This window comes from Vombatus ursinus, unplaced genomic scaffold (assembly GCF_900497805.2).
Source record: "Vombatus ursinus unplaced genomic scaffold, bare-nosed wombat genome assembly UNPS02014832.1, whole genome shotgun sequence".
Lineage (NCBI taxonomy): Eukaryota > Metazoa > Chordata > Mammalia > Diprotodontia > Vombatidae > Vombatus > Vombatus ursinus.
Window position 1 is genome coordinate 67033229 of NW_020954610.1, and position 15863 is coordinate 67049091.

Here is a 15863-nt window from a genome sequence, read left to right on the forward strand (position 1 = left end):
TTTCTTTCTTTCTTTCTTTCTTTCTTTCTTTCTTTCTTTCTTTCTTTCTTTCTTTCTTTCTTTCTTTCTTTCTGTTTTTCTGTCTTCTTTTCTTTCTGTCTGTCTGTCTTTCTTTCTGCTTGTCTTCCTTTCTTCTTTTCTTGAAGTAAAAGTGAACCTTTAAATGTTGTGAGCTGAATCACCTCAGTTCACACAAATTAAATGAATAATGACTGGGGAAATTATCCTTTTGCTGCCTGCAAATACTGAATACAATTAGCAACTCAAATAAATGAAATACTTCCTGTTGTCATGATTAAAGCTGGCATTGCAAAGAAAAAAACAAAAACAAAAGCAACATACCCAAACTCCCAAAAGAGAGTCTCGAGGGCCCACTTCCTTCCTTTGTTTGTAAAAATCACTTTCTTCTTACTTTCCCCTTCAAAAGGAGGGGAGAGACTTGTGCAAACTTCTGTTGAAGTTTCTGTTCACAGTGAGCAGAGCAGTTAGTATGATGTTAACATGGGAATCATACTTCCTCCTCAAAGAAGACTGACCTCCATATCCAGAAAGGGGACGTCTCACAGTATCTAAGAGTTGGAAAGGGCATCAGAGGGTGTCTAGCTAACCTATACAGGAGCAAGAATCCCCTCTACAAGTAGACATCCAGCTTTTGTTTGAAGACTTCCAGGGAGGGGGGAACTCACTACCTCCTGAGACAGCCCATTTAATTTTTGGATAGCCTTACCTATTGTTATGGGGCAGCTAGGTGGCTCGATGGATAGAGCACTGAGTTTGGAATCAGAAAGACTCCTCTTCCTGAGTTAAAATCTAGCCTTAGACTTTTACTAGCTGTGTGACCCTGGGCAAATAACTTAACCCTGTTTGCCTCATTTTCCTTATCTGTAAAATGAGCTGGAGAAGGAAATGGCAAACCACTCTGGTATCTCTGCCAGGAAAATGCAGATGGGGACACAACTGAAATGACACAAGAACAACAAAACCTGTTATTATTCCTAATTATTTTACTCTTCCCTTTAAAGTCAGATGTGAAAAAAGATGAAAAGATGTGTGTTCTTCTCCTGACTTCACGTTTTCTACCTATGGCATTCATTGTCTTTCATGTTCATGGCCTTGGGGTTATCTTTAACTCTTCTCTCTCCCTTCCTGGAACCTGCAGCCCAGCCAGGCTACCCACTGCTCACTCCGCACTTCTGACTCGCCCTCCAGCGTCCACATGGGCTGCCTGGTCCCCTGTGGGAGTTCTCTCCTCTTCCTGCCTCCTTTCCGCTGCCCCGTTAGTGTTTTGCCTTCTCTTGCCACTGGACCCAGATGGCTCCGGAGGAGAAAGTGAGGCTGGTGACTTTGCACAGCCTCCCTCACTTAAATCCAATTCACTTGCATGGCATGGCATCACCTCCCTGATGTCATGGTCCTCTTTGAGAACAAAGGACAAACAACAACAACAATCTGTTAGAATATAAAGACAAGCTAGTTGGTGCAGTGGATTAGTGCTGGGCTTGGAGTCAGGAAGACTTGATTTCAAATGTGGCCTCAGACACTTACTAGCTGTGTGACCCTGGGCAAATCTCTTAACCTTGTTTGCCTCAGTTTCCTCATCTGTAAAATGGACTGGAGAAGGAAATGGCAAACCATTCCAGCATCTTTGCTGAGAAAACCCCAAATGGGGTCATGAAGAGTTGGACACCACCGCATAACAATAACAAAATTAGAATACAAAGTTCTTGAGAGTAGGGACCATCTTTTTTCTTTTTATTTGTATCCCTATCACGTAGTGTGGTACCTGGCACATTGTAAGCTGTCATTAAATACTCACTTGCTAGTTCTCTCTCCAACCTCTTATCCTTCATCTTTCTAACAGAATGAAAGATAACTGTCTGGTGATACAATGAGTTATCTAACTTTGGAAGTATTTCAGTAGTAACCAGATGACCATTAGCAGAGACACATAGAAGAGAGAATCCATATTAGCACGGAGGTTAGGCCAGATCTAGACTTGACTTCATCTTGGCTTCATATTTAGCTGAGATGCAGTGAGCCTTATCTCCTATTACTCCCCTCCTATTACCTCTCTCTCAGTTCAACTTGACTATTCCTCTCTTCCTTGAACGTGCGCTGTCTTCTCCTGCCTCTGTCTACCTGCTCATCTTGTTATTCATGCCTGGAATGTTCACTCTTCATCTATTAAATTCCCATTTACCTTTTAAAGCTTAATTTGGAGGTTGCCTCCTCCATGAAGCTTTTTCTGATCCCCACGATCAATAGTGAGTTTTTCCCTTGAGCACATCACACAGCACCATGTTTTGCAAATCCTAGATGCCCTTGCCATGTAATATTGTACATTTCAGCTGTGCCTTATTGCTCTACTAATCTGGAAGCACCATTGAGGGCAGAGCCTGTGTCTTGCCTAAATTTTTTGTCTCTGCTGGGTCCTAGCAATAAGAGGTAGGTTGGTACCATGGAGAGAGAGCCGGCTGGATTTGAAGCTAGGAGGACTTAGGTTTTAGTCTTGCTTCTGACATTTATGAGATGTGTGACCTTAGACAAGTGATTTAGTCATTCAGTGCTTTAGGCTAGCAGTTCTCAAATTTTTTGGCCTTTTAAGTCCCTTACAGACTTAAAAATTGTTGAGGACTCCACAGAGCTTTTATTCATGTGGGTTATCTATCAATATGTATTACATTAGAAATTAAAAATGGCTAAATTTCAAAAATTTATTAATTTATTTAAATAATAACAAACCTATTACATGTTAATATATGTAACATTTTTTAATGAAGAGAACTATATTTTCCCAAAGATTTTGATGAGAAGAATGGCATTGTTTTACGTATTTTAGCAAGCCTCTGTAATATCTGGCTTAATAGAAGACAGCTAAATTGTCATATCTGCTTTTACATTCAATCCTTTGTTATTAATATATTGTTTTGAGTAAATTATATGAAGAAAATCTGGCCTCACACAATTATGTAGTTGGAAAAGGATGGAGTATTTTAATAGGCCTATAACATCTTAGTATTATTATGAAGATAGTTTTGACCTCATGGATCCCCAAGGGGTCTGCCGGCCACACTTTGAAAACTACTGTTTTAGGTAATTCTAATTAAGACTATAAGCTGAAGATAACGTAGAAGGACTTACATTGGTGGAGGGAGTTTGCTTCTGTAGAAGTTCCCTGTACCTAGGAAATCCCAGATCTAATCCCTATTCCTTCTCCCTGATGCCTAGTGGTATTCTCTGAGCACAGTAAGTACTTATAAAATGTTGAATGAATTAATGAATCCCTGCACGGTTCTCTGCCATTTTGCTGATTTTCAGTTTTCTTAGAAAAATGTCAGGACTTATTAAAAAACATTAAAATTATCCACGATGTCAGTTTTCACCACAGGATATTAGGTGAAGAAGGAGAGCTACAATCTGTCTACCCAGCTTCTCTTGGCATGTGAAAAACACAAAATTATCATCAGGGTGAGCAAGAGGCTTTGAGGGAAAGTCAAGTCAAGCCAACAAGCATTTACTAAGCACTTAAGAATTATGGGGCAAAATTCTGATCTTTCTTGTTAGCAGTGTGCAGTCCTCATGGCAGGTTTGCCTTTGAATCTTTGGACAGTTTACCCATCAAGCGCAGGTATAAATTCCTTTCTGTTCTGTGAATTAAATGAGTTAGTCAACAAACATATTATGTGCTTAATATGTATTAGACACTAGACTAGGCACTAGTGATGCAAATACATAGAATGAAACAATCTTTACTCTCAAAGAGCTTACATTTCTGGGAGGAGAAAAGAAGTACATATGTAAGTATAGAAAGGAGATTATATACACATGTAGTATAGTTATATGCAAGGTAGTTGGGCTCTATGAGTTGGAAGATCAAGAAAGTCTTCATGTAGAAGGCAGTGTTTGAGCTGTATCTAGAAGGAAGAGAGAGAGATTCTATGAGGTACAAGTGTGAAGGGAATGCATTCTCAGCATGAGGGACAGCCAATGCAAAGCCTAGAGATGGGAGATTCCCACATTAAAGGAAGACATCATGTTACACTGGTAGTTTAAACCGTTAAGAATTCACTGTACTCCCAAAGGGCTGTAAAATTGTGCACACCCTTTGACCCAGCACTAGCACTAGGTCTGTATCCCAAAGAGATCATAAAAATGGGAAAAGGACCCACATGTACAACAACATTTATAGCATCTTTTTTTTTTTTTGTGGTGGCAAAGGATAGGCAATTGAGAGGATGCCCATCAATTGGGGAATGGCTGAACAAGTTGTGGTATGTAAATGTAATGGAATACTATTGTGCTATAAGAAATGATGAGCAGGCAGACTTCACACAAACCTGGAAAGACTTACAGAAACTGATGCTGAGTGAAGTTAGCAGCACCAGGAGAACATTGTACGCATTAACAGCCACATTGTGCGATGACCAACTTTGATAGACTTAGCTCTTCTCAGCAGTGCAAGGATCTAAGACATCTCCAAAGGTCTCATGATGGAAAATGCTATCCACATCCAAAGAAAGAACTATGGAGTCTGAATGCATGTGGAAGCATACTGTTTGCTCTCCTTTTCCTTTGTTGTTTTGTTTTATTGCTTCATTCTCATGGTTCCTCCCATTAGTTCTAATTGTTATTTACATCATGACTAATGGGAAAATATGCTTAATATGAATGTATAAATAGAGCCTATATCAGATTGCATGCTGTCTTGGGGTAGGGGAGGAGAGGGAGGGGGAGAAAATTTAAAACTCAAAATCTTATGGAAGTAAATGTTGAAAACTAAAAATAAAGAAATAAATATTTTTTTAAAAATAATTTTTAAAAGAATTTTTAAAGAATTAAAAAAAAAGAATCAAGAGGATCTTATCTTTCACACTCTTAAGAAGTTTGAAGGGTCTGTTCCCACAGAGATAGTTTGAGTAACTGAGGGAACATCCTCCTTCTGGGAAAGAGATATATAGGGCTTATTGCTCCCCTAGACTTCAGGATTAAAGCTAACTGATGAGGACTTGGTTCAAGACAACTGATACACATCTTTTTTTCTTTCCTTCTTTCCTTCTTTCTTTTTTATCTTTTTTTTCTTAGTTTCTTTCCTCCTTTCTTTCCTGGGCTTATCTATAAAATAAAGAAACCATTCAGCAGTTAAGAAGTTCAAATGTGAGTTTGAGAGTAGGAGACAGTTATAGAAGGAGGTGCCTGCACTTATATCAGAGGCTGGCAAGGTGGGGAAGTGGATTTTTTATCTTCTTTTCCCTTCCCCACTCTCCTGCCTCCACCATCGGTCATATCTACTGCTAGAGGTGCAGCAGACACTGCATCAAACAGAAGCATGCTCTGGACAGTTGCAGAGACAGAGAGATAGTCAAATGAGGGAGGAAGCAGCTTCAAGAAGCATGACCCTACTCCCCACACGGGGAGAAAGAGCTTCCAGGCCCTGCAGTACTAGAGGGTGTGAGCTGTCCTTGCCATGTGTCAGTCCTTTACACGTGCCCTACTCCTATGGTTTGCTTAGGTTTGAGCCCCCTCTTTCTCTGTGTACTGTGTATTTTCATGGGGAAAATGAGCCCCAGGTTAATGGGAGGATTGTTTTATACTGATCTTACTGTATCATCTGTGTAAATGACTTTGTTAAGAACTAATTAAGTCTGTTGACTGATTGTTAATAAGAGATACGCTAGATGGGGTTCATGAGCTCTAGCAGAAGGACTAGTCAACCATGGAGTTATTGGTAGAACTCAAGTTAGCATTTGCCCTTTTGGGATTCAATCTGGGAGTGGGAGTGCAATTTTAGGGAGCAGCTTGGAGGGGGTGCAGCAAGGAAAGGGTTATATGGAGTTAGGAGAGACTTATTGGGAAATGATTTTTATATAGTGGCGTAGCAACAAAAAATATCAATAAACCTTTTTTTATGATTAAACACTGCCATTTACCAGAGAACATAACAATTGTCATTTGCCTGTATGGCTATCACAAATTGGAGCCATATGCAAGAACTCATAGTAACGGGGCTCCAGGGATAGCTAAGGAGGACATTAAAAAGTAAATAATTAGTTTGAGAGATACTTCTTGCTGTGTTCTATTGGTACTTAATGGGGTGCTGCCTCCAAATACCCCCACATCTGCTGAAGCTATAGATAGAAAAGCCGCAGTGATATTGATGCTACTTCAAAATGGGGGGATAGTGACTGGACTTGGAATTTCATTGGTGTAGAGAACTTTTACTTGAGAAAACGTCCTCATCCCCCCACTGATATAGGTCAGCATCTTCTTATCTTCTTTGCAATTTATATATATGTATATATATATATTTTAAGCAAGGTATTGGGGTTAAGTGACTTGCCCAAGGTCATGCAGCTAGTAAGTGTCAAATGTCTGAGGCTGGATTTGAACTCAGTCCTCCTGATTTCATGGCTCGTACTCTATCCACCATGCCACCTACCTGCCCCTGCAATTCATAATCTTAAGAGAAATTCCTATGGCACTAAGAAATGAAATGATTTCAGGGCCCTGGGTCACACAGCTGACATGTGTCAGAAAGAGGACCTGAACTCAGGTCTTCTTAGCTCTGAAGCCAGATCTCTATCCTGTACAGCAGAGATGTCAAACACTTGTCTGCAAGGATCCTTATGCAGTGTTTAGTGGCTTCTATTTCTAATTGAGTTGGACACTACTGCTCTGGGGTAGCTAGGTGGCTCAGTGGATAGAGTGCCAGGCCCAAAGTCAGGAGGTTCTGAACTCAAATCTGGCCTCAGATTCAAATCAGGCTTCTTCTTGAGTTCAAATGTGGCCTCAGATACTATCTGGGCGACCCTGGGCAAGTTATCTAACCCTGTTTGCCTCAGTTTCCTCATCTGTCAAATGAGCTGGCAAAAGCAACGGCAAACCTCTCTAGTATCTTTGCCAAGAAAACCTCAAATGGAGTCACAAAGACTTGCACGTGACTGAAAATGACTCAGCAACCACCACCACCCTAACCACCACTGCTCTGCACCATGCTGTCTCTCTTTAAAATTAATGGGGAAAGGAGACTGAATGAGGTATCATGGATCATGCATTGTAACCCTCCACCTCTCCTACTCAGCTTCAAATGCACATCAGAAAAGTTCAAGGGTGACCGTGGAGAATAGAGAAAGAGCAGTTGCTGCCATGGAATTCTTTGGTGGCTGGGACGAGGTTCATAACAAACATGTTGTGTTATGTACGCACTTAATCCAACCTTTCCTTTAATGTTTCAGAGTGCCATGAAACTCCCATTGGAAAATGTTTGCTGCGTAATGCTCATTGTTCTTAATCTCTCTCTCTCTCTCTCTCTCTCCCCCCCTCCCTCCGTCCCTCCCCCCCCCCCCCCCTCTCCCCACCTCTCTCTCCCTCTCTTTCTTTCTCCTCACAGCTGAGCTTGGGGATTATGACCCTGATGAACACCCAGAGAATTACATCAGTGACTTTGAGATTTTCCCTAAGCAGTCCCACAAGCTGGAAAGGAAAATAATGGAAATACACAGGAATGAACTCAGGTAAAATGGTGTTCTGTCTGTAAGATATACCCATGAAAGTGTGCCTTGATGATGGATAGCTGGCAGAAATCCTTTTTTTTTGAGAAGCCAGAAGATTTGGTTGTTATGCTCGCAGAATTCTTGGTGTTGTTTTCACATGAGCCGTCAAGAAAGGGGGGTAGCTGTCATTATTAATCATTACATCTGTATGTGGTACAGTGTAAACTACCTTAGGGAACTTGGAGGGATAGTTGGGATGATATTTTTCTTCTCCGTTTTTTCTTTCCTAGTGGTAACTTGTCAACTATTCTATTTCCTTATTTCCTAAAGTAAGATTTATGGTAATATATATATGTATATATATATGTATATATATGTTTATATGTATCAGCTCTTCTATTTTTAGCCTCATGTTGGCACATACTTTTCCTAGGGTAGAAGCCTTGATGCTAAATAGAAATGACTTCCCCATGCCATGTGTTTGCCCAGTTGCTTTTGAGACAAGAATTTATTTTATGACTCTATTTTCCTCTTACTATGATCTTGAAAGGAACTACTAACTGTATAAAAAAGGAGAATGTCTTATGGGTAAGCCATCAGAAATGAAATGAGACAGTACTTGGGATCAGTTCCCAGATTGGAATTCTCATTTTGTTTCTGTGTTGATGACTCTTCTGTCGTTATAACCTGGGTCTGGTGGGAAACAGAGATGGAGTTTTTAGAAGATTGCAACGAACATAGATTCTGTTATGGCAGGATACAGCTGAGAACTACCGGAGTCAAGATGTTGTCTCATTACTCTGAAGGGAAACAGTCTCATAGAATCTCACAATCTGGAACAAATTAGTGGGTCCCTGAAGAGCTGCCTTAGGCACGTACACCCCCTTCTGGTCAGTCTCAGACATAGCATGGCTGCCTCGAGGCGAAAGAACTCCATGTTTCCTTTGGTTGGAGGGATTCCTGGAAAAACACCCTTCTTGCAGAAAAGGAAAACCCAAGATAGCAAAAAGAAGACATTCCTGCAGAATTTCTAAAAAGGTACAATGAAGGCAAGTAAGATATTTCTTCAGATAGTGTCCTCAAATGGTTCAGATTTCTTTAAAGAATTTCAAAATCAACTATAGGTTTTTACATTTATGATATAGAGGCAATTTGTCACAGAACTGAAATCTCACCATTGAGGCACATAGATTTCTTCCCAGATACAGTGCAGTAAAAATCTGATTTGTCCATTGGTTCGTTTTAGGGTCATAGGATCATATACCTAGCACTTAGTATAGAACCTAGCACAGAGGTGGCCTCGAGGCTGTAGGTTCCCTACCCCAGACCTAGAACATAGTAAGTGCTTAATAAATGTTTATTGATTGAGGGATAGAACTGGAAGAGACCTCAGAAGCTATCTCGTCCAATACTATCATTTTTCAGATGAGGAAACTGAGTGCTAGGGAGGTTGTGACTTGCCCAGGGTCACAAAGGTAGTAACCATCAGAAGCTGGATTTGAGCCCAGTTCCTCTGACTTCAGAGCCCCTCCTCTTTCTACTATACTGTGCTGTGAACCATCACAGATAGAATCAAAGCTCTATTTGATGTTGAGGAATTTAATGACATTAAATTTCCTTTTGATTTGAAAATTTTCCCTCTAGTCTATAGTTCAGTACCCATACTCTCACTTTGATTTGTATGAAATCAATATGAAACATGTCAATGGCTTTTTTGACAAAAGATATTGACAATAAGACTGTATATCCTTTGGTCTCGGTGCCTCAAAGAACACACTTGTCTTTCCCTTTGGCACTTCTTTGTACTGTATCTGCTTAGTACGTGAGGCTGTGTTTGAAGTTGGAAATATGTTAATTGGGCCTCGTACTTGTCTCTGGTTTTGTTGATGTGTTTCCTGTCATTATCAAAAGTAATCTGCAGCATTCAGGAAATATGGCACTGTATCAGGCAGGCAGTGTTTCTAAATTGTTGAGCCTAAATTCCCTAGCTTTGCTTGAAATGTCCATGCTGCAAAACATGTCATGTTAGACCTGCCGGATGAAGTCTACCTGAAAAAAAGAAGCAATTGAGGTTGTGTGTCTCAAATATCATGTAGTCCAAAATAGCATGGCAGCCTATTATTACAGCATGCCGACATTCTTCTGTCAGTGCATTTCCCTCGGGCAAGAGCCAAGGATGACTGTTAGCCTATGTTTCCACTGGTACCCTTACAATAGCAAGAGAAAGTAAAGAAGGCTCCCAGTTCATTGGGTTGACCCAGTGGATCAAACTTATGGGAGAATAGTTGCAGGAGTCATGTAGTATGGACAGGCATGAATTGCGATCTTCCCCATCATCATTATTGTTCATTTATTTCAGTCGTGTCCAACCATTTGTGACCCCATTGGGGTTTTCTTGGAAATGGTACTGGAATTGTTTTGCTATTTCCTTCTCCAGCTTATTTTACAGTTGAGGAAACTGAGACAGACAGGGTTAAGTGACCTGCCCACAGTCATACAGCTAAGTGTCTGAGGCTGGATTTGAAGTCAGGTCTTCCTAACTCTGGGCCCAGAGCTATACGCATCGTGCTACTTGTCTGCCCATCATCATCATAGCTGACATTTATAAAGCATTGTAAGGTTTACAAAGTGCCTTACAAATATCTTATTTGATGCTCAGAACAACAACTCTGAGACATGAGCACTATTAGTATCATCCCTATTTTACAGATGAGGAAATTGAGGTGGGCAGAGTTTAAGTGACTTGCCCGGATTCATATAACTAGTAAGCTTCTGAGGCAGGATTTGAAATCAGGTCTTTCTGACTTTAATTCCAACACTCTGTCTACTATGCCACCTAGCTTCTTTATTAAAGAAAATACCTACACTGATGGGATTCCAGATCTTTTTGAATAGCTGAGTGCATTTCCTTATTGTATCTTACCTTCTCTCCAATGAACCACATGTTTTCTCTGTGCCAGTAGAGCGATGTTCTGAGTTAGTTTTGAAAGATGAAAGTAGGAAAAGAAGCCAATGATGTAAAGAGCCTTTGGCTCATTGTGTGATGTTTTGAGTTAGAATGGGAGCTCTGTTAGTACTAATTGAAACAGCTTGGTGTCCTTCGGGCTTGCCATACACTTGATTTTTAAAGAGATGGTGAAAATGCTGACAGGTTTGCATTGGGAATATGATCTGCAAACTCAAGTGTGCTGATTGAACCCTTAATTCAGCAGGAATGATAGGTGAGAGCACATGACAGGTTCACAAAGATATGATTTATTGCTCCCTCTAAGTTACTCACCAGCTGTCCTATCCTATGAAAAAGGGATAATGCAGTGACAGTTGAGTTCCTGCTTGGAGACCATGGGGATGTTCCCTTTTAGCCCTAAAGTTACCTGTATTTTTGATAGAGAAACAAAGACTAACCTTTGCATTCAGCTTCAATTTTTGTCTTAGGCCAGCTAGGAGTTTCAGAATAGTAATAACTGCCAATGACCACAGCTGCTTGGGTGGTAGTGGTCATCAAAGAATTGTAAATTTAGACGTGGAATGGACCTCAGAGACCATCTAGTCCAATTCCCTCATTCTATAAATGAGGAAACTGAGGGCCAGAGAGGTTAAATGTCTTTCCATCGTCTCAAGGGTAATGAGTGGCAGAGCTGGGATTCAGATTCACATCCTTTGATTCTTAATCCAGCCTTTCCACTGCCCCATCATGTCTCTATGAGAGTACTGAATCAGGCTGACTTCCCACCATCCTATTTTCTTCTGTTTATCCTTCTCTCTCTCTCTCTTTCTCTCTCCCTCTCCCCCATCTTTTCTCAATAGTCTGTTTTGCTTCTGACCAAATTTTCTACTCATTTCTGATCTTTTCATCCAGAATGCTTAAAAGTCCTCTACTTCATGAAATGTTTTTTCACTGAAGGATTATACTTAGTGTTTGCTGAGCACGTTATTCTTGGTTGTAATCCTAACTCCTTTGCCTTTCAGAAAATCATATTCCAAGCCCTGTGTTTCGTTAATGTGGAAGCTGATAAATCTTGTGTGATCTTGACTGTGGCTCCAGTATATTTAGGTTGTTTATTTCTGGATGCTTGTAACATTTTCTGCATGACCTGGGAGCTCTAGAATTTGGCTATAATATTACTGGGAGCTTTAGTTTTTGAATCTCTTTCAGGAGGTGATTAGCAGATTCTTTCAATTTCTATTTTACTCTCTGGATCTAAGATATAGGGGCAGTTTTCCATATTAATTTCCTGAAATATGATGTCTGGGCTCATCATGGCTTTCAGATAATCCAATAATTCTTAAATTAACTCTCCTCAATCTATTTTCCAGGCCAGTTGTTTTTCCAATAAAAATGTTTCACATTTTTCTTGTATTTTTTTCATCCTTTTGACCTTGGTTCAGATCTCTTCAAAGTCCTGTAATAGATGCCTCCTTTTTCTCTCCTCTCACTTTCTTCTTGACCCTTAACAATCTGACTTTTTACTTCATCATTCAGCTGAAACTGATTTCTCCAAAGTTACTGATGACCACTTAATCACCAAATCTAATTGCCTTTTCTCGTTCCTTGTCCTTCTTGAGCTCTCTTTAGCCTTTGACACTGTTGATCACCCTCTTCTCCTTGATACTGTCTTCTCTCTAGGCTTTCAGGTCACTACTTTCCCTTGGTTCTCCTCCTTCCTGTCTATCTCACTGATCCTTCTCAGTCCCCAGTGCTGAATCATCTCTTGTACATGCCCCCTTCTCTCCTCTGATGCTGCCACCAGCCTGATATAGGTCCTCCTCACCTCACACCTGGACTATTGCAATAGCCTGCTGGTTGGTTTCCCTATCAGGACTGTCTCCTCACTCCAGTCTATCCTCTACTTACCTGTCAAAGTAATCTGTCTAAAGGGCAGTTCTGATCATGTCACCTTCCTTCTCACTAAACTCCAGGGCTTCCTATAATTTTGAGGATGAAATATAAAATTCTCTCTTTGGCATTCAAAGCCCTTCATAACCTCTCCCTTCCACCCCCTACCCTTACCTCTCCAGTTTTCTTATCTTATTCTCCATCACACTTCCACCACTCCATCACACTCATCGCTTTGATCCAGTAATATTAGTCTCCTTGGGGGCCATCTCCAGTCATCCTGATCTATATCTTACCACTGGACCCAAATGACATTGGAGGAGAAAATGAGGCTGGTGACCTTGCACAGCTCTCCCTCACTTAAATCCAATTCACTTGCTTGTCATGGCATCACCTTTCTGATATCATGGTCCTCTTCAAGAATGAAGGACAAACAACAACTGGTCTGGTTACTATTCCTCAAATAAGACACTTCATTTTCTGACTGGGCATTTTCATTGGCTGTCCCTTGTGCCTGGAATACTTTTCCTTTTTTTGTCACTATCTCTTGACTTCTCTGGCTTTCTTCAAGATCCAGAGCAAATCCCAACTTCAAGAGATCTTTTCTGATCTCCTTTAATTCTAGTTCCCACCCTCTATTGGTTATTTCAAATTTATGCTGTAAATAGCTTTAAATAGTGCATATTATCTCTTCCATTAGACTGTGAGTTCCTTGAGAGTAGAGACTGTCTTTTGCCTTTCTTTGTACCCTTAGCACATAGCACAGTGCCTCGTACACAGTAGATGGTTAATAAATTTATTATTATTAAATAAATAAGTTTATTAACTGAACTGTGACACTTAACTGTGTACATGACATTGGGCAAATCACTTAATCTCCATCTTGCCTGCTTAATACCTGTGTAACTGGTGAAAGACACAACCTCTGTGGGCCTTGGTTTCCTCTTCTGTAAAGTGAGGGAGTTGGATTAGAATTACTTCCAGCTTCTGGCTCTATGATCCTGTGAACTGCTGTGTACTTCTTTCCTCTCCGTAAAACAGGGAATTTAGATTATGTCCCTTGAGGTCCCTTCTGACTCTACATAGTCCAGTGACTTATTTTATTTAGACTATTTTTTAAAAAGTATCCTTTTAGAATGGAACATAGTTGGATGGCTGCCACGTGCCATTCTCCATCTTTGGCTCTAAGATTTAAGAAAGCTGTCTGTATTACTGAGAGTTTTTGTTTCATCAGATTTTTTTTTCTCCTTATATCTCAGCATTAGCTTTTCTTTCTTTCTATTTTTTTTTGTTAAACAAAATCCTATTTTTTTTTTCTCAAGGGTTCTGCTTTTGAGGATCAAATATTATAGATTGAGAAGAGTGGCCCAGACTTGAGCAGCTCATCTCTTTATAGGAGTCATTGCAATGAGCAGGTCTCCTATTTAAACATGGTGTCATGGGGATTCCTAGATTTCATGGGCAAATTAGGCCTCAGGATAGAATACACATAAGTGTGTCTCAAAGGGGAGTATTAAGTGAACTACCACACTGGATTCGTGCTTTGGACTTTCATGAACTTTTCAGTGGTACAGTGAGATTGTGAGTGGGTGAAGGGTACTTCTCAGAGAGAAACCCTGGGCTGTTTAGATCCTCCTGAGTGAGTGGATATTGATTCCATTATGTGGAGTTCAGTATTTTCAGAGGACATTGCTATAGTCCTCCAGGATTTGGAGTTTGGGAGGACCTTAAAGCAGTGATTCTTAATGTTTTTTGTATGTTTCATGAACCTTTTGGCAATCTCGTGAAGTTTGTGGATCTTTTCTCAGAATATTTGTTGCCTCCATTCATAATTGAAGGAAATGCTAAATATCATTTAAAGATTAGTGAAAATAAAGGTGTAATTTTTTTTCTTATCCAATTTTATAGACCCCTTGCAATCCAGGGTTCATGGACCTCAGGTTAAGAAATTTTGCCTTTAGCTGTGTGACCCTGGGCAAGTCACTTAACCCCAATTGCCTAAAAAACAAAACCAAAAAAAAAAAAAAGAAATTTTGCCTTAGAGATCATTTGGTCTAATCTCCTCATTTTACAAATGAGGAAAGAGAGTCCTACAGAAATGAGATGGGTGGCACAGTGGATAGAGCACCGGCCCTGAAGTCAGGAGGACCTGAGTTCAAATCCGGCCTCAAACCAAACACTTGACACGTACTAGCTGTATGACCTTGGGCAAGTCACTTAACCCCAATTGCCTCACTAAAAAAAAAAAAAAAGAAATGAGATGAAGTGGAAGTATGGAGGCCATGAGATGGTACAGTGGACAGAGTCCAGGACTTCGAGTCAGGAAAACCTGAGTTCAAATTCTGCCTCACACGTTTACCAGCTGTATGACCTTGGGCAAGGCACGCTGTATTTCCTTATCTGTGAAATGAGGATAATAATAGCATCCACCTCTTAGGGTTGTTGTGAGGTTAAAATGAGTTAACATCTATATTGCTTTGCAAACTAAAAATTTTATAGAAATGCTGTTATTATTATTGTGATTGTGGTTTCTGTTGCTATCACTTGCCTAGCATTATGCAGGGAATAAATAGGAGAGTTTCAAATGAATCAATGATTTAAAAAACATCTGTTAAACACCTATTGTGTACCAGAGTGGCAGCATGATGTAATGGATACAGAGCAGTCCTCAAAGCCTAGAACAGGATTGGGGAACCAGTAATCTTGAGGCCACATATGACCTTCTAGGTCCTTGAGTACGGCCTTTTGACTTAGTCCTAGTTTTACAGAACAAATCCTTTTATTAAGGGGATTTGTTCTGTGAAGTTTGGATTTAGTGAAAGAGCCACACTTGAGGACCTAGAGGGCCACATGTGGTCTTGAGGCTGCAGGTTCCCCACCCCTGGCCTTAGAAGACTTCAGTTCAAATCATGTTTCTGGCATATATTGACTGTATGACCCTGGGCAAATCATTTTTCCTCTGAGTGCCCTTGGCGACCCTCTAAGACCCTAAGATGCAGAGAAGGTGCCAACCTGCATTGGTAAGAAGGAGTTTCCTTACCTAAGAATTCTTCATACAAATGAAATTTCAAGTCCAGTCCTATTCCTGTTATGTGCCAGGCACTGTATTGAAAATACAAAGCCAAAAGTGACACAGTCCCTGACTTCAAGGAACTGATACATACTTAAAAATATATGAGATATATGCAACATTTATAAAAAGTAATTGAGGGGAGGCATTAGCAGCAGAGGAGAGAGGGGATCAGGAACAGCTTCGTGTAGAAAGTGGCATCTGAGTTGAGCTTTTAGAGGGAGCTAGAGATTTTAAGAGGTAGCGGTGAGAAGGGAGAAATGAAGGACAGCCTGTATGGAGGTGATGAGGGGAAGATGGTGCTGTGTGTGATGAGGTGTGTTTGTTTGGGCCATACTCAGCAGGGTGTTAAGGCAGCCAGAGGTGCTGATGTGATTTTGGGCTCCAATAAAAGAGACACGATGCTTAGAATAATGGAGGAGATAGCCCTTTTTACTTTGCCTTGGTTAGGGAAATTGGCACCTGG

The 15863-nt window shown here is 40.4% G+C and overlaps 1 protein-coding gene across 2 annotated transcripts in view; it reads left to right on the forward strand.

Moving 5' to 3' along the window:
* Positions 1-15863, forward strand: part of LOC114025947 (FERM domain-containing protein 3) — a 335752-nt gene that overhangs the window by 229948 nt on the left and 89941 nt on the right. For both annotated transcript variants that reach the window (XM_027839487.1, XM_027839488.1), the window contains one exon: positions 7388-7511. In XM_027839487.1, the coding sequence (XP_027695288.1) occupies positions 7388-7511 (124 nt within the window). The remainder of the gene's footprint in view (positions 1-7387; positions 7512-15863) is intronic.